Raw genomic sequence first — 25910 nt, forward strand, 5'->3', positions numbered from 1 at the left:
TTTGAACAGTAACAATGTGTTTCAATATTTAATTCAATGATTATTTCGGCAAACTACTAGATGAAACCCGCGCACTAGTACCACAGTTTGAGAATCTCTCATCTAGACCACAAGGACGTGTTTTAAATGTAGATATGAATCACTATATGTCCAATTTAATAACACAATTCAAGCATACACGTGTGTGTATATGTTTTAATGTGAACACATTGGTGCTGATCCAAATTGGGACGGTACAAACTTGGAAGATTCTGATGATTAATAAATCAAAAATGTACTTAAAGGGATAAATAAAGCATCTAATTAATACCTTTGGTTTGGGGTGGGATTACATTATTGTTGGTTTTGCGAGGAAACAAATAGGCAAAAACCACAAAAAAAAATTCATGACACTGTCAATGGACGGGTAAAGCGGTCTCTATAAAGATTGGATCAGTGCAGGTGTGTAGAACCTTTTGCTTTATTTTTTGTATTTTTCCAGTCAGCTTCTCTGTGTTACATAAGGATTAATAACTAAATGAGACATCAACATGAGCTGAGCTTAGTAGATTCGGGTTATGGATTCCAAGAATGAATCAAGAATGAATCAAGTGTGAAAAGTGAGTTCTCACTAAGGGGTTGAATAAAAGATAATTATATAGTCTGCCGTTCACTGCCGTCACTGTTGATGAATGTTATTTGTTAACGTTTGACGTTTCCTATGAAAAACTAATCCTATGACTAATCAATTCCCGTGAAAAGGAGGTGGGTGCAATGTGGTGCTGATTCACTTTCGGTTCAGTATGTGCTCAAAGGCTGCGCGATGTCCAAAATTGCCATTCAATTTGCCGTTTATATATTTTATACATAAAAATGTGAAAATAACAAGTGAAGGAAGACATGTTACTTTTAGATTACCAAGCAACATATTCTTGTCTCGAGGTGCCACACATTAGAACAATATGCTACTTTCAAAAATATTTGGCTTTGTGCAGACTCAGAGCTTTTGTCTATATCATACTAAATAACCGATAAAAACTATACAGTGATCAATCATAATATACAGTATAACAATAATGCAAGTTGTCATTTAAAAGGATATAAACTCTATTACTGTAGATATGTTTACTATTGAATTATAATTGGAGGGTAAATAACTTTATCCTAAATAACAAAATGAGCACAGTACAAAGTCAAATTCCTTGTGTGTTACATACTTGGCCAATAAAGATGATTGTGATTCTGATAAATAAAATAAAAATAATAATATTCTCCTTTCTGTAAGCAAAATTTAAATTATGTGTGGAAGCTCTTCCACATTCACACACTGTTAATTAAAGTTAGTCGCGAGGCACTCTGTCCGTGCTGTGTGTAAGCTGGCGCTGCGCTTTCCGCCCACCCAGACAAAGATTGTGAATGACGTAAAAGAGGGCTCATTGCGTTCAGTTAATTCTACTGTTGAATGAAGGCGCTCAGGTGCTGAGAGCAATTCATCTTCCTCCCTGTTTGAAGAGAGAGAGAGAGACACCTTTGATCGGCCACGAAGCAAAGCTCAATAATTCTGATTGGTGAACACGTCTGTTACTCTACAGCTGGGTAGGCGGGGGACACACACACTCAAACTCTTGCAGTAGGATACCGCACTAATAAAAACCTGGATAGTGATTCAATGGCGATTAATCGTGCAGCCCTATTAGCGTATTTTCCGGACTGTAAGGCGTACTTAAAATCCTTTTTGTTTCTCAAAATATGACCGTCGCCTTATAACCCGGTGCGCCTCATGTAAGGAATAGGTTTGGTTGAGCTTACCCACCTCGAAGCAATTTTATTTGGTACATGGTGTAATGATAAGTGGGACCAGTAGATGGCAGTCAAACATAAGGAGATAAGTGTAGGCTGCACCGTTTGATGTGCTTCAACATACAAGTATTATTATGGTGTGTGTATAAGGTGAGACATATGATCTGGCGTTTTGCTTCACAATATTATGCAAAAGCAACTTTTCTTACCTTCTGGTACCTGCTGATCTGTATTTGGGATCTGCATAAATCCGGAAAAATTGCATGCGTCCGCCTTTGTAGTTCGTCGATAAGCTTCTTCTTTTTCTCTATCTTCTTGTTATGGGACATTCATCCTCTGCTGTTGCCAATTCTAATATAAAGTAGTGTAAAGTTCTTACTTATATCTGTCAGTAAACTCGCCAAGAAAGCGCTAAAACATACAGGTGTAGTGAGTTTACATTATTCACCCAAGGAACTTTAGTTATTAGAGATCCGGTCGGACGGTTTTTCTCGGGACACATTTCCGGTGTTGTTGTTTCTGGATGAGAAGATGCTGCTCCGTTTTGATTGAAGTAAAGTCTGAATGTCATTAAAACAGTTAGCTCCATCTTTTGACACTTCTTCGAACCCCGTCCTTGCACGATACACCGCTACAACAAAGATGACGGGGAGAAGACGCTGCCGAAGGTGAGCCACGTAAATAAGACCGCCCACAAAACGGCGCATTCGTAAGCGACTGTCAGAAAGCGGCTTGAAGATGATCTGTAAAGCAATCTATGCAACATTTTGACCAAAGAACCACCATTACATGTTATGTAGACCACAAGGAAGTGTTTTACATTTAGAAAAAAATTATACATAATATGACTCCTTTAACGCGCCCTATAATCACCGGATCATAGGGCGCAGTAAAGCCTGTGACTCAGCATATAACGCCTTATATATGAAAAAAGATCAACAGTAGACCATTCATCTGGAGTGCGCCTTATAATGCGGTGCGCCCTATGGTCCGGAAAATACGATACTTATCAGTCTATAGTTGTTCCTATTGTACTAGCTTAGCCACATCGCTTCTCAAACAGACACTTGAGTCTAAGTGCTCTCACTCCTTTATTAGGTCACTGATTGATGAGGTTATATTGGAAAACAAAATGACTATTCACACTAGGTTGTGACATTTCATTAGCATGTAAACGAACCAAAAAGATTCCCTTCTTTTTTAAGAGCGCCTACACATATTTTTCTGACATTTCATTAGCATGTAAACGAACCAAAAAGATTCCCTTCTTTTTTTAAGAGCGCCTACACATATTTTTCAGGTGAAAACAAAGTGTTGGAGCCACGAGGAAGTAAACATGTACACCTGTCAACACTTCATCAATTTGTTTGTCAGCCGGGTGGCAGATCAGATCACGAGGCGACTTGTTAGCAGGGGCTTGGAAGACAGAGGTTATTTTTCGATGACAATGACTGACACTATTGTGAAGTACATTTAACAATTACGTAGAAAAAAAGAGGCTACAAAGATGAAGCTCTGGTTGTTTTGAGACAAAGCAACAATGAGGAGGGGAGGTGATTGAGTGAACATGCATGGAATATTCACAATTGTACAGTGGAACCACTAAATTCAAACATGCTGTTTGACTTCCAGGTTTTTCCCTTATGAAATTATGAAAAGCGCATTAAATTGTTACAGGCTCGAAATGCCACTCTCATAAAACACATTAACGTTTAAAATAAGATTTTAAAATGCTTTTTAACCTTGTGTAAAAAAAACACTAGCATTATGAAACTAAAAACATCTAAAATACATTTAAACTAGTCATCCTGAGTGATATGTAATGGACAGAAAACAGTTGTTTGTTTGGTTGTGGTATTAATACCAGTTCTGTAATATATAATAATAATATATATTCAATGTAAAATAAAGGTAATTTGCATATTTAACTGTCTACTTATTTGTATTGCCCATACTGCTGTTCCATATGGTATTGATTAGATGTCACAGTAAGTTACATTTCCTGTTCTATGGTTATCATCACACTTTTCCTCAACACTGCTACACAAAATACAAAAAAGCCAAAAACAGAACAACTCACAGTCACAGAGTTAATCCCTAAACTGAATTATATTATTTTCGACCTCAAGTCACATTTGACTTTTGATTACCGTATTTTTCGGACTATAAGTCGCTCCGGAGTATACGTCGCACTGGCCGAAAATGCACAATAAAGAAGGAAAAAAAACATATATACGTCGCACTGGAGTACAAGTCGCATTTTTGGGGGAAATTTATTTGATAAAATCTAACACCAAGAATAGACATTTGAAAGGCAGTTTAAAATAAATAAAGAATAGTGAACAACAGGCTGAATAAGTGTACGTTATATGACGCATAAATAACCAACTGAGAACGGGCCTGGTATGTTAACGTAACATATTATGGTAAGAGTCATTCAAATAACTACAACATATAGAACATGCTATACGTTTACCAAACAATCTGTCACTCCCGATCGCTAAATCCCATGAAATCTTCCTCCCCGGTGTCGCCTCTGGTATGTCCTTTCTTTCTGCTGCTCGATTGCCGTTCTCTGCTGCATATTTCACTACGTCCAGCTTGTAATCTGCAGTATTTGATTTCCTTTTCGGTGCCATTTTTGTTCAGTCCTTCTCAGTTTTTATAAGTTACCGCTAATGTTGATGTGATCCATTTTAATAGCTACGGCAGTAGCATAGAGCATATAGCAGTTAGCATCCCATGACCCACAATGCACTTGTGCCATGACCCTCCCCCGCCGAATTCTTATTGGTTGACGTGTGTGTGACGATTGCTGACGTGTGTGTGACGATTGCTGCCATTTGCTTCGTCTCTTACGCTAATGAGATAAATAATATTATTTGATATTTTACGGTAATGTGTTAATAATTTCACACAAAAGTGAAGCGTGTTCAATTCAAACCCACGGCCAAGCTATGAAAAAACTGCGACTGACCTATAATCCGAAAAATACGTTATTTTTTTCAGACTTTGGGGGCGCTCGAGTTTTGAGGTTCCACTGTATATTAAGTCATCACCTCCTCAATGTGAAATTGGGCTGGGACATATGAACTTGAACAAGTCTGGATTCGACTAGAAATCAGAAGTTGTTTACTGATTAGTAGCAAGGCTAGTTAGTTAGCCACCCAGCACATCTCGGCTCAGACTTCCAACACCAGGATGAACAGATCCATGTAAAAAAAAAAAAGGTGGAAGCGGCAGAGCTCTGAAAAGAGCACATCTACTCTTTGACTTCAGCCATTCGTGTCATGCACCATTCAAAATAAGTAGTCTTTGTTTAAAGTTGATTGGCAACCTGTAATGCAGCAACAGGAAGGCCCTATGGATGCCAATAAACAAGCAACATTGAATTGGGTAGTGAACAGAGTTTTTCATTTGGGTAAATAGCCATAGAGGCGCATAATGATCAATAAGCTACATGAAGACACATTAGACACTAACATTTAAGTGAAATGGGGAGGTGTCTCTCTCGCAGCAGTGATGTGGAAATGAGAAGAAAGGCACAGGGAGAGAGAAGATATGACCGCAGTAAAGGAAGGGGGAAGGGATTCAAGAAGAGAAGCGGCCAGCGCTAATTCGTAGGACTGAGCTTGACATGCAAGAAGACTGAAGGAACCAACCCCCTTGCGTGTGAGGAGCGCACAGTATCTCATGAGCCACTAACTGTTGCGCTGTCGACCGCAAGGTGAGGCTGCCGAGCTGGCTGTGCAGGGCCGAACGATGGGAAGTGCTGGGTCTCTAAGTGAGGCTGGCGTTGGAGCTGCTGGTGCCGCTGTTCCTCCTCTGGCCGCTTTGGACCATGCTGGGGACCTGCAGGCCTGTCACAACCGAGAAGCTGCCGTTCCACACCTGTGAATCATCGGCATGACATTAGATGAACAACAAAGAAAAAAATCAGGGCATTGTTTTTGAGCAGCGGTTTCTTACCATGAACGCCGGGATGACTGGATGCTGGAACTTGGTCCTAAAGGTGTGCATCAACTGCTTGGTTTTGGCGTTGAAGAAAGAGAGCACGCCTGAAGGCGATCACAAATACGTCAGTGACGAGACATGATGTATCCATGTATCCCATAATTGCTAACCTTGAAGTGGGCGGGGTTGGGGGGAGCGGGGGTGTATATTGTAGCGTCCCGGAAGAGTTAGTGCTGCAAGGGGTTCTGGGTATTTGTTCTGTTGTGTTTATGTTGTGTTACGGTGCGGATGTTCTCCCGAAATGTGTTTGTCATTCTTGTTTGGTGTGGGTTCACAGTGTGGCGCGTATTTGTAACAGTGTTAAAGTTGTTTATACGGCTACCCTCAGTGTGACCTGTATGGCTGTTGACCAAGTATGCTTGGCATTCACTTGTGTGTGTGAATAGCCGTAGATGTTATGTGAATGGGCCGGCACGCTGTTTGTATGGAGGAAAAGCGGACGTGACGTCAGGCTGTCCTCAGGTCAGCATGCAGAACTGAGTGAGGACAGCATGCGGCTGTTAAGGGGTGAAGGTTTCAGGTGAGAGAGGACGCTAAAAGCAGTGCCTTAAAGGCACGCCCCCAATATTGTTGTCTGAGTGGAAATCGGGAAAAATTCGGGAGAATGGTTGCCCCGGGAGATTTTCCGGAGGGGCACTGAAATTCGGGAGTCTCCCGAGAAAATCGGGAGGGTTGGCAAGTATGATGTATCCCTCGCTAGGGATGTAAGTACTATCTATCTATCTATTAGGGATGTCCCAATCCAGGTTTTTGCACTTCCAATCCAATACCGATGTTGTTTTTGCACTTCCGATCCGATATCGATACTGGCAGATACTGGCCTATCCGAGCATGTATTAAAGTTTAAAGTTTTTTAGCCTACTTAGTTGTCAGATTCATGTTGAAAAGGGTTTTAGTACTCTTGATAACAACTAGCCAGCTGAATTAGGTGAGTTTGAATAATACATAATGGTTGGTAACAAGACACTGACCTGTTTATTCAAGGATAAACACAAAATAGACCAAATTATACATGACAAACAGAAATGGCATGAACAGTAAAAAAGTGAACAGTATAAAGTGCAAATAATTCTGTAAACATTATTAAAAAAAAGCAAAACACACTAACAACCTGAGTGGGATAAAATGTCTATAACTCAGCATCAATACTTGCTCTTGAACAAGTGTAAACTCCATCTTCTTCTTCCGCTTATCCGAGGTTGGGTCGCGGGGGCAGCAGCCTAAGCAGGGAAACCCAGACTTCCCTCTCCCCAGCCACTTCGTCCAGCTCTTCCCGGGGGATCCCGAGGCGTTCCCAGGCCAGCCGGGAGACATAGTCTTCCCAACGTGTCCTGGGTCTTCCCCGTGGCCTCCTACCGGTCGGACGTGCCCTAAACACCTCCCTAGGGAGGCGTTCGGGTGGCATCCTGACCAGATGCCCGAACCACCTCAACTGGCTCCTCTCGATGTGGAGGAGCAGCGGCTTTACTTTGAGCTCCCCCCGGATGGCAGAGCTTCTCACCCTATCTCTAAGGGAGAGCCCCGCCACCCGACGGAGGAAACTCATTTCGGCCGCTTGTACCCGTGATCTTGTCCTTTCGGTCATAACCCAAAGCTCATGACCATAGGTGAGGATGGGAACGTAGATCGACCGGTAAATTGAGAGCTTTGCCTTCTGGCTCAGCTCCTTCTTCACCACAACGGATCGATACAGCGTCCGCATTACTGAAGACGCCGCACCGATCCGCCTGTCGATCTCACGATCCACTTTTCCCTCACTCGTGAACAAGACTGCAAGGTACTTGAACTCCTCCACTTGGGGCAGGGTCTCCTCCGCAACCCGGAGATGGCACTCCACCCTTTTCCGGGCGAGAACCATGGACTCGGACTTGGAGGTGCCGATTCTCATCCCAGTCGCTTCACACTCAGCTGCGAACCGATCCAGCGAGAGCTGAAGATCCTGGCCAGATGAAGCCATCAGGACCACATCATCTGCAAAAAGCAGAGACCTAATCCTGCAGCCACCAAACCAGATCCCCTCAACGCCTTGACTGCGCCTAGAAATTCTGTCCATAAAAGTTATGAACAGAATCGGTGACAAAGGGCAGCCTTGGCGGAGTCCAACCCTCACTGGAAACGTGTCCGACTTACTGCCGGCAAGCGGACCAAACTCTGGCACTGATCATACAGGGAGCGGACCGCCACAATCAGACAGTCCGATACCCCATACTCTCTGAGCACTCCCCACAGGACTTCCCGAGGGACACGGTCGAATGCATTCTCCAAGTCCACAAAACACATGTAGACTGGTTGGGCAAACTCCCATGCACCCTCAAGGACCCTGCCGAGAGGATAGAGCTGGTCCACAGTTCCACGACCAGGACGAAAACCACACTGTTTCTCCTGAATCCGAGGTTCGACTATCCGGCCTAGCCTCCTCTCCAGCACACCCGAATAGACCTTACCGGGAAGGCTGAGGAGTGTGATCCCACGATAGTTAGAACACACCCTCCGGTTCCCCTTCTTAAAGAGAGGAACCACCACCCCGGTCTGCCAATCCAGAGGTACCGCCCCCGATGTCCACGCAATGCTGCAGAGTCTTGTCAACCAAGACAGCCCCACAGCATCCAGAGCCTTAAGGAACTCCGGGCGGATCTCATCCACCCCCGGGGCCTTGCCACCGAGGAGCTTTTTAACTACTTCAGCAACCTCAGCCCCAGAAATAGGAGAGCCCACCACAGATTCCCCAGGCACTGCTTCCTCATAGGAAGACGTGTTGGTGGGATTGAGGAGGTCTTCGAAGTATTCCCTCCACCGATCCACAACATCCGCAGTCGAGGTCAGCAGAACACCATCTCCACCATACACGGTGTTGATAGTGCACTGCTTCCCCTTCCTGAGGCGGCGGATGGTGGTCCAGAATCGCTTCGAAGCCGTCCGGAAGTCGTTTTCCAAAGCTTCCCCGAACTCCTCCCATGTCCGAGTTTTTGCCTCTGCGACAGCTGAAGCCGCACACCGCTTGGCCTGTCGGTACCGGTCCGCTGCCTCAGGAGTCCTATGAGCCAAAAGAACCCGATAGGACTCCTTCTTCAGCTTGACGGCATCCCTCACCGCCGGTGTCCACCAACGGGTTCTAGGATTACCGCCACGACAGGCACCAACTACCTTGCGGCCACAGCTCCAATCAGCCGCCTCGACAGTAGAGGCGCGGAACATGGTCCATTCGGACTCAATGTCCAGCACCTCCCTCGTGACATGTTCAAAGTTCTTCCGGAGGTGGGAATTGAAACTCTCTCTGACAGGAGACTCTGCCAGACGTTCCCTGCAAACCCTCACAATGCGTTTGGGCCTGCCAGTTCTGTCCGGCATCCTCCCCCACCATCGCAGCCAACTCACCACCAGGTGGTGATCGGTAGAAAGCTTCGCCCCTCTCTTCACGCGAGTGTCCAAAACATGAGGCCGCAAATCCGACGACACAACTACAAAGTCAATAATGGAACCGCGGCCTAGGGTGTCCTGGTGCCAAGTGCACATATGGACACCCTTATGTTTGAACATGATGTTCGTTATGGACAATCTGTGACGGGCACAAAAGTCCAATAACAAAACACCGCTCGGGTTCAGATCCGGGCGGCCATTTTTCCCAACCACGCCTCTCCAGGTTTCACTGTTGCTGCCAACATGAGTGTTGAAGTCCCCCAGTAGAACGAGGGAATCACCCGGGGGAGCACTCTCAAGTACTCCCTCGAGAGAATCCAAAAAGGGTGGGTACTCTGAGCAGTGGTGGGTACTCAGGACCCGTTCCCCCACCCGAAGGCGGAGGGAAGCTACCCTCTCGTCCACCGGGTTGAACTCCAACATGCAGGCTCTGAGCCGGGGGGCAACAAGAATTGTCACCCCAGCCCGTCGCCTCTCACTGCCGGCAACGCCAGAGTGGAAGAGAGTCCAGCCCCTCTCGAGAGAACTGGTTCCAGAGCCCTTGCTGTGCGTCGAAGTGAGTCCGACTATGTCTAGCCGGAACTTCTCCACCTCGCGCACTAGCTCAGGCTCCTTCCCCCCCAGCGAGGTGACGTTCCACGTCCCAAGAGCTAGCTTTTGTAGCCGAGGATCGGACCGCCATGTGCCCTGCCTTTTACACTTGAGGTCGAAGACCTCAAGTGTAAACTTAAAAAAAAAAAAAAACTATCTACACACTCCCTTCAATTGTTTGCCCCCCCCTGACTGCAGTCCGAGCATAATGGGGAGATGTGTTGGATGGTGCGTCGAAAGCCGACTTTACTCACGAGAGAGTTAACGGCTCATCATCCAGAATTATTTCCTCGGCAATGACTCTAGTTATCCCCTGGGCTTTAGCACTGTTCAGTGGCAGTATGTCACGCTTCGCGAACGTTTCTGTCAGTTAGTTGGGTAGGACCTTTCTTTTTCTTATCGTCAGTTTTCTTTAGAAATTCTTCATATTCTTTACGGTGGTATTTCGCTTAATGCTTGATCTGATTTGTTGTATTAAAATGTCTTAAAACTTTACCACCACGCTTGACTTTATTGTGGCATGTTTTGCACTCCACCTCTTCATCTTTTTCGTTTTGTAGGGTAAAATAATCCCACACAGCTGACATTTCAACTTCCGCTCGCCTTTCGGAACCATGAACCGGCATCCGCTTCCGATTAGGACAGTTAGGACAGACCTGTGGATGTGTTGAAGGTGTGCTGGAAAATGCGGGACGTAAATTAGAGAGCAGCAGAAAAGTGGAATGTATTATTTAAATTGGTGCGTTGGAAAACACGGACCGGAACTGGATCTGGATCGGCATTTTCCCATGCTTTGCCGATACGCATTTTTTGGCAAATATCGGCGCCCGATCCGACAACCCTACTATCTATACAGGTATTTTTTGGTACCAGTCCCTAAATGGGTCGGTCCAGGAAGACCGTTAAAATTTTGGACAAATTATACAGCTATCTGTATTTTTTTTATCCAGCTGACCCTTGTAATTGTGACACATTGTGACATTCACTTGAAGCTACGCATAAAAAAAAGACACGGGTAGATAATCAGCTAGAAATAATCAAAAAATAAGGAAGCAACACGCTTTACTCACGACCGCCGCCATCCCGTTTCATCAATCGTCCTCAAAGCAATCCAGTTCAATTAATCACTGGGTCATTTTAATTTCATGATACACACGACAAAGACACATATAGCTGTCAACACTCAATATGGCTTTCGGTCCATCACTCAAATACATCCGTGTGCAACAAACACAAATAATTCCTATTGTTACAAGATGCATACCTACCTAACACGCTATTTGATTGTATTGATTTATATTATATATTTGGTCTGTGCTCTGCAAAAAAATGCCATGTATAAATATTATTTTACTTTATTTATTACTTTATGACTATTAATTTAAATATTATATAGACAAGGGGTAGAAAATGGATGGCTTGATATACTGTGTCTAATTGTAATGAAAAGAAACAGTGATTGATCTGTTGTGGTCTTTACAAAATGATTATATAATAGCATTGCACTTTGTACTGCACCTTTAGTTGACCTGTTTAAGACAAAAAAAACAGGTATTGATTAAAAAACTTCCCTGCTGTGAGATGTTACATGATGTTGCTAGTGTACAACATTTTGTATCAATACAAATGCTTGTAAAAAATGCTTTTTTTTTAAAGAAAATTTCAAGTATGTCAGTCTGTGCTCTGCAAATTTGTCTTCCAGAAGATAAGTATTGATCCAATATTGTTTTGAAAGGAAATCGATTGATTTTATCGATACTAGAAAAAGGAAAACATTACATTTAAAAACGAAAACATGTATATGAAGTGTAAAGACGTTAAACGTTAAAGGGAAACTTCGGTTTTTTTCAACCTGGGCCCTGTTTTCATAATTTTTTCTGTATATGTGAGTGCTGGATAAAACATTTTTTGAGGTCGCGCCAGTATTGAGCAGGGCAGGCAGCCTCCAGCCCAGCTAACGCTCGTACACAGGGCAACTGGCTCTCGTCAAAATTCGGCCTATAAACATGCATTTTTTTCACACTGACAGGCTCAGATAGTTACAATGAGTGTCCGACAACATACTAGAAAGGAGAAATTAACGTATGTCTCTACCTTTAGCTGGAGATCGCTGTTTGTTGTGAGCTGTGTCCAAATCTCACCACGCTACAAATCTCGTTCCGAAATCTCGCGATAACTCGCGACAAAACACCGGTGGAAAAACAGTTACCTGACTGAGGTGAAGAGAGATGACTGAAGTGATTTTCTGTTGGATTACCGAAGACTGTTATTTTAGTTCGGTCGTCTCTCTTCACCTCAGTCAGGTAACTGTTTTTCCACCGGTGTTTTGTCGCGAGTTATCGCGAGATTTCGGAACGAGATTTGTAGCGTGGTGAGATTTGGACACAGCTCACAACAAACAGCGATCTCCAGCTAAAGGTAGAGACATACGTTAATTTCTCCTTTCTAGTATGTTGTCGGACACTCATTGTAACTATCTGAGCCTGTCAGTGTGAAAAAAATGCATGTTTATAGGCCGAATTTTGACGAGAGCCAGTTGCCCTGTGTACGAGCGTTAGCTGGGCTGGAGGCTGCCTGCCCTGCTCAATACTGGCGCGACCTCAAAAAATGTTTTATCCAGCACTCACATATACAGAAAAAATAATGAAAACAGGGCCCAGGTTGAAAAAAACCGAAGTTTCCCTTTAAGTCTACTTGCGGAAAGCTACGGTGGTTGAATAAGGTCATTAACAAAAAGGCCACAAGAAAATATCATTAATTACAACACAAAAACTTTCAGCTACAGCACGATTGCAAAAGCCACAACAGAACAATATAAAGCCACAAAACAACTTTAAGCCACAAAGGACGTGATTGACACAATGGAAGTGACAGCGGAGCAAATTATGACAGTGCACCGACTTCCGGAACACAAGGAGAAGTAATTTTATCAGAAACAAATAGGGCTTGAAAGTCCACATGGTTTTGCAATTCATTGTGGCGGCTGGGTAGAAAATACTTGTTGGATAAAGGCTTTGTTTACAATGTGACAGCAGGGAACAAACTGGATTAAAAAGGACTGTACAAAATAAAATAAAAACAAGGCACTGTACCGAGACAAACTTCACCCTATTCCAAAGGCTCACTACCTGGAAAAAAAAAATAAACAATGGTGGAATTGACTCATATGAGCTATGAGCAAGTCGGATGGACAAGAGATTTGAATCAAGTACAACTGCCGCCAACATGTCTATATTCCGTCAAGGGAGTCAGTTTTAATACCGGAGAAGAATTTCAGAATGCAAAGTCTGTTGAGGTACATTGTCCAAATTGTGCGTAACCTATGGCTTTCATCTTTTATGTGTCCGAGACAGGTGAGGTCCCCCAGCCTACTTTCATAAGCAGGGTTCCTCGAAAAAACAAGTCCATTGTTACTTTTAAATACTTTGATCACTGCGCTACCTCTCCGAAAATAATACTTACTCATTTTTGTGCTTACCTAAGAATAAGAGTACACAGACAACATGCCCAAAGTATGTTGTTTGTCGCCCGCAGCTAGCTGGGCTAACGCCAACATCCAACTAAATGCTACTTGTGTAACTGAATAAAACATGTTTTTATTTAAACATACCAGTAGGGAAATGCCGTGAACACACCAGCATGTACCAGGTGATGGCGTTAAAAGTCATATCTGATCGTCTCACGGCTGTAATTCATGTATCTTTATTAGCTTCATAACACAACATCTTTCGGCTTTGCTTTCACGTTAGAAATCAGAAAAATCTCACCAAATCCTTTTTTTTCTAAAGCGATCATGACTACGATTGGGGCAGTTAATGATGCAGCACGTTCGCGCCATGTTTTGAATTTGTTAAATTAAAAAAAACACTAAAAACTTAAGCACAGAGTCTTGCATTCGACCATGAAAATAAGCAAATCAGAGTCCAGTCAACCACAATGCAATGCATTTCTACGCCCCACTTTCAAGCCATATACATAGAGATGGATCAAGGAGGCTTTGGAAATTAGGAAGTGAGGGGCCAACACCATCAACAGGAATGAGGGGACATACATGCTCGCATACACCTGGGATGCTATCCTTTATCAGCGACGCGAAGGCGGAGAACAAATACTGTATGGCTGGGTCAGAAAACTGTATTCAGCAGGTAAATCTACTGTTAAAAAGTTGGTTACTATAGTTTTATTGAAAATAAGACTTAAATGTCTCCAGAAGGAGCAAGTGCGTCTGTCTATCTGTGTTGGCCCTGCGATGAGGTGGCGAATTGTCCAGGGTGTACCCCGCCTTCCGCCCGAATGCAGCTGGGATAGGCTCCAGCCACCCCCACGACTCCGAGAGGGACAAGCGGTAGAAAATGGATGGATGGAAGATTTAATTTTTTTTAAATGACAGCAGAAAATGTTTTCTTTTGTTAATTCAACCTAGTGTTGGTTAGGCCTGGGCCAATATTCGATAAGTCAATCAACCAAAAGATAAATGAAAATTAAAGTCTGTAAGTTTGTCAGCGTCAATAAATCACCATGTGCATGCTTTAAGAGCATTCACGCTTTTCGTCGCTTTTAGCGGCTACGCACATATGTATCATAGTGGTGTCGTAGAATTTCTGACCTTTTGACCTATATTTCTTGTCTTTTAAGAATGTCCGCTCATTTTCAATTCTCTTGTATTTTGTGCCATTGAATGGACCAGTGGTGGGACAAAAGTGAATATTAAGTCGTGCCAACCTGTCTACAGAATGTGTTGACTGTCTAAAGCAGGGGTGTCAAAGTCAAATGGACGGAGGGCCAAATAAAAAATTTAGCTACAAGCCGAGGGCCGGACTGTTCGAATGTTCATTGAAAATTTTTTAAATGACGCATATAGTCTAGTGAACCTAATTGAACCTACTGAAAACCTAACAAATATATTCCAATATGATCAGATAAATAAAGCAATATTTTCTTATGGCTCTGTCAGTAATCTTTAATTTTCAACAGACACAAAAGACAAATTTCCTTTATATAAAAATCCCCATAACATGAACATTAAATGAAAGAAACCGGTATTCAAGGCACCATCAGTAGCCTATATTTTCTATTTTAGCAAAAGTGGGCTAAATTTACTTCAAAGAAAAAAACAATAATAGCAATTTTCTATCATCCACTCAACTGAAATATTTTTAAAATATAATTAAATTGAAATACAATAAAATAAAGTGCAAAAATCTATAAATCAAAAACAACACTTTGTTTAAGGAGAAGTAACATGCAGTGAAAACAAATATTAAACTTTAACTTTTAAACTTGAATTGAGTAAAAACTCTAAATATGTGATTGCACAGTAATGTTCACATTAAACCCCCCTCCTCCCTCCGTGGGAGGGAGGCGAGTTGGGTGCCCGAAACCCCCCGCTGGTTTCGGCCCGCCCCTTGGCGCGCGTGGCACGGCGGGCTCCGCGACCCGACGGCTGGCCCTCGTGGCTTGACGGCGGGCGCGTCCCGACGGGCCGCGCGTAGGGGTCAAACGCAGAAGTCTCAGGGCCTCGTGGTGAGGGGGTGGCCTGCGGGTTTTGGCCCGCTTGACCCCCCTGCTCCGCTTGGCGCGCGCGGCACATGACGGGTTCCGCCACCGACGCTCGGGCTGCAGCCCGACGGTGGTGCGGGCCCGGCGGTGACGCGCGGTTTGGGGAAACAAAGCAGAAGTCTCAGGGCCTCGGGGCCGGGTTTCGGCCCGCCCCCTTGGCGCGCGTGGCACGGCGGGCTCCGCGACTGACGGCCGGGCTGCAGCCCTTCGGCCGGCAGGCACGTCCCGGCGGGCCGCTCGCCCCCTTTCGGAACCTTGGACCGGCATCCGCTTGGTGCGTGTAAAAGATCTGCGGTCTGCGGGCCGGTTCTAATAATAAATCAAGATCATCCCAAGGGCCGTAAAAAACCTTCTCGCGGGCCGGATATGGCCCGCGGGCCTTGACTCTGACATATGTGGTCTAAAGGATTCGAGTTGTTATGGAACAGATAGGAAAAACAACAAGACATTGACGCATTTAGATAACAAACAATGACGCACAAGAGACAGATAGGAAAAACAACAAGACATTGACGCATTTAGATAACAAACAATGACGCACAAAAGACATATAAAAAATGGCAGAAAACCGGAACTCGAGAGTGATTTTGGCTTGTGTGTGTCTTGTTTGCTCCGGAGTGACATGTGGTCTGTCTGCACGGCCAACTCAATTCAACCTGCACTTCTGATAATGGGTAAATACATTTGTTGTACTAAACTACTTTTGTTGCCTGTTTAAGCTTCGGACAATCCACTACACAAATTGGCGTCACGAACAGGATGGTTTAGAAGCTACAGGTCGACAGCCGCTCCCGCTCTCTCAGTCAGGCAGACAGTGTGCTGCACGCGCGCATAACAAGGTAAGCAGTTTGCTTAAAGTGTAAACATTTTCTGCCTGGAGAGAGCCGGATCGATAAGACTAATTGCTGAATCTATTTTTGATAAAAGATAGGTTTAGTCAGGTTCTCCAAAAACAACCTGGACTGGGGTAAATTATGGTTGGATTGAGTTGTTTTATATGTGATCATTTGTCTGTGTGTTTGTTGAAAACTTGTGATTTCTTGTTTTTAACATAAGGGGATTGTTGATAGAATTTTGGTGGTTTGGAGTGTAGAAGCATAGACTATGTGAGACGAAAAATTTCTCTTAACCTCTTCATCCTCTGTCGTTGTTGGCAGAGGATGCTTCTTTCTGCAAGTGCATCAGAATTAGCCAGAGTTGGATACAGCTAAATTTAAGGCAGGGTTTTGCTAACTGATGTGACATTTGGCCCATACAAATTTATGAAGTCTATGAATGTGCGACAAATCTCTCTATGTGGAAACTGCAGCGTTGGAAAAGCCTCATTTTGGGTGACCGTTTGGTGACTCCGGTAAAGGAGATCAACTGAGCTGTATTTGTCACAACGCTCTGTTTAATTGGCTGCAGTATAGATGGATATTGATCGGGCTGCATATGGTAGAGCTTTGGTGGAGCTTCGGTGAAGCTTTGGTGAAACTGTATGGAACTGACCAAAACATGATGACTGTAGAGCATTGGGTGATTATCAGTGACTCTATGGTGCTTTTATGCTGTTGCCGTGTATTGGTCAGGGAGTAAAACCAGGGGTTGCTCCGCTGAACGGGTTAATCGCCGTTGTATGAGTAATGATGGGACCTGTGTTTGTTAATGAGACGGCCGATTCCACAAAAGCACGCGTGCATTAGTTGTTCATATTGGTCCGGACCAGGGGGGCGTGGGTTGTGGGATAAAAATGTGTGTTTTTTAAATTTATATATATATATCTGCATAATTTAATAACTTTTGTGTAGCACCTGGTTTCTTATCTGGTTTAATTCCCCCCTTCCTTTTCCTCCCCCCCTCTCGCAACCTCCCTTCACGCTTTTTCTCACAGCCCCGCTATCTGTAAAAGTTTGGAAATTGTCTAAAATGTGTGTGCGTGTGAGAAAGTAGACAAAGTTTATGTACAGAAAACATATGAGTGTATGATCTATCCATTTAATTATCTTATTCCGCTCTCGGAGGTTGGATCGCGGGGGCAGCAGCCTAAGCAGGGAAGTCCGGAATACCCTCCTTAAACTTGACTATTTGTCCATCTAAGAGTGAATGATAAATGTTGTTCTTATTATTAAGGTTCTGATATGATACAGCTGTGCTTCTGGATGAGAAAAATAGTTGTCTATTGCATTTACTTTTAACTGTGCTGGTAAATTCTCTGTGTGAGTGACTGTGTGACGCATATAAAGAAAAAAAAAAAGAAAAAAAAAAAAGGAGTCTCAGCTGGAAGACATTTTGAGATAAGAGTGTGTGCGTGTGGCGAGGCTGTGTGAGTGTCAGCTGTACGAGGCGTGGGCCGAAGAGGTGTGACAATGTTAGGATAGCATTGAGCTAGCATAGCATTGAGCTAGGTTAGCATTGTGTTAGCATAGCATTGGGCTAGGTTAGCAAAAGTTTGCTTACTGAGGCATAGTAAGGCTAAGTTAGCATCTAGCTTGGCATTACTAAGTGTGGTTGAACAGTTATTCTCGGTCTGTAGAGTGTGCTAGTAGTAGGTGCTTGCTAAGTCCAGTAAAATAATAGATATATGGAAAATTACACGTTTAAATATCAATAAATAAATACGGATTGTGGGACATTGAAACATTGTTTAATTCATCATTCATTTATATGTCTAGTATACTATTTTTGGTACAGCCTTGTTGCTTATCTGATCCATCCAGTTTCTGTGTGGAAGTTGAGACAAACACACACGCACGAACATCATAGATTAGGACACATTGTAACTTTGAATTAATAGTTATACAACAAATAAATTAATAATATTGAATTTAAATTTGATAAAAATAAATTGATCATACATTGACATTTTAATTTTTTTTTTAGGAATAAACACACAATAAAATAAAAGTTAAATTTATATTCTAAAACATCTAGGGGTATCTGTGCAGGCTGTGAAACATAGAGTCTGAAGAAGTACAGATAAGAGCCACTCAGCGCCATTGTCAAAACAAAACGTAGAGAAGCGTTAAACAAATTCTAATCAGAAGGAAGACAGACCAAAATATGACAACGTAAGTAAACAGACAGCAAGTAAACCAGAAATAATAATGTAAATAAATAACAAAGAAAGCTAATTTCTATGTGACATTGGTGCATGTAGAATTACAAATAGAGAATAAAACTAAATGGAAATAACTGTCTGCAAGATGAGCATGACGTCATGAATTATGCTCGGGTTAGTAATAGATAGATAGATAGACAGATAAAACGTTATTGATTCCTTCAGGAGAGTTCCCTCAGGAAGAAGAAGTAAAAAGTAAACAGTAACTAATAAGGGTATAAATGAAAACAGAATAGAAAAATATTACAAGGAGAATAAAAATAGAACAGTAAAATAAGAGAAACTAGGCATTAACGACCATGATATAAAAAAGTATCGCACTGTTATTGTTTTGCATTCCCTGTCATCCTAGCCCTCCCAAAGAGGAGTTGTACAGTGTAATGATGTATGAGACAAAGGATTTTTTATAGGCTAAACCAGTAGTTCTCAAAGGAGGGTACGGTGTTTCCGCCCGGACAAAAAAGGGAGGTACTTGAAGGTATGCCAAGGGGTACCTGAGATTTTAAATATTTTAAAATAGCGACAATTCAAAATCCTTTATAAATATAATTATAGAAGAATAATTCTTCAACAAAATAAATATTTAGAATTAAGTTCACGAGCCCAGATGGATCTTTATTACAATATCCAAAGAAGGTTGATGATTGATTATATGTATAGAAATCTTTATTATAATTTAATCACTTGTTTAATTTTTAAAACGTTTTAGTTATTCTTATATTTTTTGTCCAAATAAGTCAAGTAAAACCACAACAAATGAGCAATATGGTGCACTGTTATACAATTTAATAAATCAGAAAATGATGACATTATGCTGTATTTTATTTCTTTAGTTTACTGGGGAAAAAGGTTGAAAACCACTGCCCTAAGTCATATCTAAAGCTAAAATTATTTTATAAGACTGATTATTTTGGATTATTGTGTTTGTATTGTGAGAGAAGGAGAGAAAGTGAGAGAGAGAGGAAGAGAGAGCAGGTGAAAAAACAGAATGAGGGTGAAGAGGATGGTTTGAGAAAATATGGGAAAAGGATGTTTATAACCTTACCTTATGTGAATGGTTTCTAGGAGAACAGAAAATAGAAACATTGTGTGAAGTGTAAGGAAGAGATGGATACAGGATGTTGTTTGTAAAGGAAAACAAAAGTGAAGAAAAGATGAGAAAGTGACAAATGAAGGTATTCGTAAATGGTATGCTGTTGATTGTGGTTAGCTACAAGTTTGTTTATTTGTTTGTTTATTTAGTTGTTTGAGTGAAAGGGGAAGAAATCAATAGGAATAATTACATGCAAAATGGAATAAAACTATGAGTGCGAGAGATAATGAATGAATAAATGAAATAAGTTTATTTTGGTCATATAATCAACCATCAACCAATTTGTGTGAGCAGTTTAACAGTAAATTAGACATATTAACAATCATACACATTTACACACAGCAAAGAAAAGAAAAAAGAATGACCGAAAAAAGAATAGGCGGAAGCCAAAGCTTATATTGGCCTATGATATACATTTATTGGACATTAAATTACCTGGAACATCAACGTTAAAAGATGAAAGTAATTGTTACTATATTTTATAATGTTAAAAAAACTTTACTTTTCAAGGGTCTCTTAAACCATGACAAAAAACTACATGTGTTCAGCTCATCACTGAGGATGGTACATCATTTAACTCCTAAAACTGAAATACATTTGTGTTTTTATTTTATTTTACTTAACCTATTTCAAAAATCAATATCCCCCATAAATGATAGTTTTCTCCTCATAATGTAAATAAGCTAAGAATACAAACTGGAAGGCTGTTGTTCTTTACTCGGAAACATAATTGCCATTGTTTTAAAATTAAATTATCTGAACATTTAACACATTATGACTTATAAAAATGGATTGGTATGATAATAATAATAATGCTTTGTGTAATATTGAAATGAGCCTTTTAAGTTTAAGTATTGGGTCTATATTTCTTCTATAAACATTTCCCCAAACTTCAAAACAATATTACATATGGAAAAATAAATGGATAATATAACATGTGCAGACATTTCTTATTCAGCATGTGTTTAACTTTATACCGAATAGCAATGGATTTGGATATTTTTCTTTAATATGTTCAATATGCGGCTTCCAACATATTAATGATCAATTACTATTCTCAAGAATGTAGTTCATATACTCTGTCAATTTCCACTTGATTCAACTTTAATTTTTGTTTCACAATTTGACTTTGCACCCTGGACAGGTCGCTACCTCATCACAGGACCAACACAGATAGATAGACAGACAAAATTCACACACTAGGGCAAATTTAGTCTTATTAATTTCTACATATTGAGATCTATTACTTAAAATAACTACTTAACCACTGTTGTGAAACACCTTTCTAATTTATGGGAGTATTGGGATAGGATTGAGGAAGATGTCTGCTGTGGTGGTGGTGGTTAGTTTGGGAATTAATTTAATAAAAGTAACTTTAAAGTGCAGTCTGACATTTTAGTTTGGAGTAATTTATAGTTTTGTTTAGACATTGCAGTACACCATACCATACGCCCGGGAATCGTTTTTGGTGATTTGGCTCCAGAGTTTTTTGTGGTCTTTGGTGTGACTCGGCCGGGGTTTTGGGCTTGCGACCTGCCGATTTCAGGGCGGACACTCTAACCACTAGGCCACTGAGATGAAGGAGGCAAACCAAATCTCAACAGCTTTCAGTTAGCTATAGATTTTGAGAGTATAATGCGAATAACTATAACTTTACAACTGTTTGCTGTGAATAGTGTTGAATAATAATTACAAATAACAGCCTACATTAATAATTAGAATAAGAGCCGATATGTAAAGTGTTAAAAAAGAGGAGAAGTGTGATTACGCCTGGCGCTTAGAGCATGGCCTTGTGTGATTGTTGTGACTAGGTTGGATAACCAGTCAAAGACAGGCAAGGCAAGGCGGGGCAGCTTTGTTTGTGTGGCGTTTTTCATGCAACAAAGTGAAATGAAAGAAAATAAAAGCAAAATTAAAATGCAGACAATAAAAATAAACACAGTGCGGACGTTAAAAGTTAAAAGATTAAAAGATTTAGCTGAAAGATAAGGAGAAACGTGAATAAAAACATTCTTTTGTTTTGGAGAATATCACGTACAGCGGGAGGTCAGAGTGCATGACAGCTTGCTCGCGCCTACTGATAGACAAATGATAGTTTAAATTAATTTATAGATAATCTTTAAGTGAATTAAAAGGGTACTTAAATACACAAGAAGTAGTACGTATAATATTTGAATTATGGTTATTGATTAGCAATTAATGCGATATAAGACTGTAATTTTAAAACGTGATATGCAAATTGAACTAACCGAGAGGATATGAAAACGATGGGTGTACATGTTTTGAGTTCCAAATTCTGGAGGAAAAAACCTCAACAAAACGTAAAACCATACAGACCGACTTGGGTGGTAGCCACGGTTGTGCTAGGTCAAGCGAGGGTGGAAAGGATGTGCAGCCGGGGGACTGCCAATCTGAACAAGACAAGCTCCAAAGTTGTAGCCAGAACATGCTCATAAAAATACAGGTGTGACAGCAGGACGAACAGCAGGATACAAACAGACCCCTGCTGGACATAAGTGTCAACGGACAATGTTCAACACAATCTTTGAAGCATTCCTTTGTGGTCAACCTGCACACACCTTGTAATGACCTGCTTACGAACTGTGCCCTGACAATTCAATACCGCACAGAAGGAACTTCCTGATGTTGCCTGACAGCGCGACATCAGCTGACAACTACTGGGGACGCCTCCCAGGAACGAGTGGAAACCGCCAAAGTGTATGATCACCAATTAGACGACTCATAACAGGAGCCTTTTGACTCTTATATATGGTGGGACTCAAGGTATGGCCGCTCATGTGAACTATCCTTACAACAATTAGAATGGTATAAGATGGACAACTAATGAACCACATTGTTCCTTTGCTCTCTGTCCTGCCTACGAAACCAAAAATGTAGGTCAAATGATAAAACAGGGCGTAGCTGCCGCTGATTGAACCGATACGCTAATACCACATTTTCAATTATTTCGGTTGTCTGTTAAAAACAAAGCTATTGGTTGCAATTTGGACATTCCTGCTGTAGGCTACAAGGAGCTAGCAGCTATACAACAGCTGAGCTAAAACAAAATTTAAGCACATGAAAAAAATAATAGTTGCTTATTACATACACAAAGTCGCAGAGAGACAGAAGTCTGTAGAAAGTATTCAGTAACAAACGTGTCCGCATTATTAAACTTTCTACCACAGGAAACATACTGAACAAATACAGCAGTTACTGTCAGACTCTAATCCGGATTACCTTGTCTATCAGAGACATGGTTAAAACCCACAACAACTTTCGTTCTAATTAATGTCCCGGGGTACAAGATTACAGAAAAGACAGATCGAGTGACAAAGGGGGGAGGAATTATGATTTATGAAAGGGAAAACATTAAAAGTAGATCAATTTGAGTATGTTGAAAATAAAATTACATTTTCCTCAGAAATGTATTTCAAGGTAATTGTAGTATACCGACCGACCACAGCTAAAGACAATTTTCTTGATTCATTTTCAGACATCCTCAAACAGCATAGTATGAAAGAAGTAACGTCATGGAGGACGTTAATCTGGACTGGTTAAATAAAACACGTAGAAAGAAACTTAAGGATATTATAAACGGCTTCCACATGATACAAATGATAAGCAGCCCTACTAGAATTACAATTGGATGACAAAAATCAAAGAGAACATCTGTAAATACACGAATACAAAACCAGAAAGAAGAGTGCTAAAATAAAAATACCATTGGATTCTAATAAAAACATGAGGACTCAGCTCTCATAAGAGCAATTAAAACAGGTCTAAATACAGATCGTATGATTTAAAAGTTTGGAGGAGCAAAGTTACAATGTTTATGCGGAAGTCTAAGGCTGACTTTCACTTAGAAGTAATCAAAGTTGCAAAAGGGAACATTAGAAAGTTATGGAAAACCAGATACAAACTTACGGAAAGAGAGCAAACAAGAAACAACACTATAACATTAAATATCAATGGCGCTACTATCGCAGACAGTCTGGACATAAGTAATAATTTTAATGAACATTTCATCCAGTCTGTACAAACCCTGAATAAAAAATCCCTCAAAATCAGTGCAAATAATTGTCATTTATTCAGGATGGACTAATTTTAGAATTAACAAATGAAACAAAGTTAAACAAAATCTTCGCTGCATTATCAGACTCACGATCTAGAGATATATATATGGGTTGGACACTATCTTCCTAAAAACATATAAGGATTGTATTATTGCTCGTATAACAACGATTGATAAATAAATCAATAACGGAAAACACTTTCCCTACCACGTCGACAAACTGCTACTATAATTAAATCCATAAAGCAGGAAATAAAGAAGACCAGAACATGTACAGACCAATTAGCCTTCTCCATGTTATAACAAAAGGAATAGAAAATTTGAAATTAAAAAGTGGCTTTGGAGCAATCAAGGCTGCTCAGACGGTCACTAAGAGGGGCATTATGTTGACACATCAATTTAATGAGTATTATATTTATCTATGAGAGCATTTTTGTTGTAAATTGTGAGGTATGGCTGTTAAAATCTTGGTTGTTGTTATGAATGATGACAGATGTGAACAAGAGCATGTATTGTCTTTGTGTGATGATGTAAATAAGGTGTGGTTGTATTGTATGGTAAGTATGTGTCCATGAAGGGGCATTTCGTGACTTTTCTTAAAATTGATTACATGCTACAGTATGATTATTTTTTGATTAATTATTGATTATTATGAATGTATATGTTTATTATGATTAATTAGTGTCATAATTTTATTGCTTGATTTTTGGATCCCTTTAATTTAGGTAGCCAGGGACTGCAGATGGAAAGTAACTATTTAGATATAATCTGGTACAGAACATATCTGTTTCTGAACTTAATGTTTCTATGCATTGTCCCATCATAGATAGACTAAATTAAATACAACTATTAAGTGAATTATTGAGGCCACAATAATTCACTAGGTGTTGTAAAATATCAAAGTACTATTGCAAAAGCGAACAGTGACCTCAAACATGACCTGTCCTCCGCCTCTGTTCTTGCTGCGCTTGACTATCAGCTGTCTTTTCTTTTTCTTGGATGTTTCTGAAACTAATAATACTACTACTACTATTACTATTACTACGACTAACACTGTCCCTGTGAGAGGGACAGAAGGGGGAGGTGAGTTTGGATTGGGTCAAGTTTGAGCGTGTTGAGGTTTTATTTAATCGATATGATCAATCCGGTACAAGGATAAAGGAACGTAATGATTTAGATTGACAATTGCAGTGGTTGGCGAAAGCAACCCCAACCTCAAAGGAGGGTGCCAATTCAGTAATTAAATGTTTTGTGAATGATCTAATATCCCGACATGGTTTCCCCAAAAAGATTAGGTCAAACAACGGCACCTATTTTAAGAAAACAGGTTATCATCTTCAGTCACAAGATCAGCACTTCTCAGGACCAGCAGCTTCCTAGGAAGGTGGAAAGACCATGAGACCAAAATGGTAAGTTTGCAAAATGTAGAATTTGTGTGCCAGTTCCTCTGTGCAGATTTGAGGATAAAAACAGCCACTCCAGATTCCCTTGCACTCGCTAAGAGGGGCACGGTCAAAGCCAATCCAGGACCAACACCCGATACCTGACTGGAAGGAACCGAGAGGAGAGACAACACCTTGCCAGCGATGACGAGAACAACTAAGGTTGCCAGCCAATGGGTCCACCGGGACTCCAGCAGCTGTGGAAAGAAGTGTCGGGAGTGCCGAAGCAGTGAGGAGGCCTGAAGCAAGCCGAGGGCCTGGACCAAAGCCCCACGCCCCATACTCTGCCCCAGCCTTCCCCAAAGCCCCCACAGCTCCAACTCTACCTGAGTTTTCCCCAATTTCGGCCAGCACGCACATGCCATTGCACAGTCTGCCCAATGGACTGAACCACACCCCAAGAAGAGACAGAGACAGACTGTTTGAGTGGATCTCTTTCTTCACCAAGGCAGCCAAAAGCCCAACGAGGTGTCGGCAGGCCACCAGCCTGAGGCACCACCGAGCCATCTATACGAGCTCTAATCGAACATGGATTCATACGAACTTCAGTTGTGTGTTCAAAATCAATTGATAATTAACAATATTGGTAACTACATTCATTGCAAATGCCAGGAAAAATATTTTTGCAAATGTCTTACAGTCATAAGTCTATATACATTCATCTATTTATGTTCAATGATGTTCATGATCAAAGTATTTGTTATTCCTTTACTAAATCAAACGGTAGGCCACTAATTGTGTTCTGTGAGATGGTTTTACTGCAGGCTGGTAACAGCGATCGCTCTGAAGGAGGGTCATAGACGGAATTTTTGCCTCGTATAAAAACATTGAGGTTTTTGC

The 25910-nt window shown here is 41.3% G+C and overlaps 1 protein-coding gene across 1 annotated transcript in view; it reads right to left on the reverse strand.

Annotated features, from left to right (window-relative positions):
- Nucleotides 1–4888: 4888 nt before the first annotated feature.
- The window catches only part of fsd1 (fibronectin type III and SPRY domain containing 1), a 54426-nt gene continuing 33404 nt past the window's right edge, over nucleotides 4889–25910 (reverse strand). Inside the window, exons 12-13 of the mRNA XM_062038553.1 lie at nucleotides 5749–5837; nucleotides 4889–5670 (exon numbers count right to left, since the gene is read on the reverse strand). Coding sequence (XP_061894537.1) covers nucleotides 5560–5670; nucleotides 5749–5837 — 200 coding nt within the window. The 3' untranslated portion in view covers nucleotides 4889–5559. The remainder of the gene's footprint in view (nucleotides 5671–5748; nucleotides 5838–25910) is intronic.

The sequence above is a fragment of the Entelurus aequoreus genome, linkage group LG27 (assembly GCF_033978785.1).
Source record: "Entelurus aequoreus isolate RoL-2023_Sb linkage group LG27, RoL_Eaeq_v1.1, whole genome shotgun sequence".
In the NCBI taxonomy this organism is placed as follows: Eukaryota; Metazoa; Chordata; class Actinopteri; order Syngnathiformes; family Syngnathidae; genus Entelurus; species Entelurus aequoreus.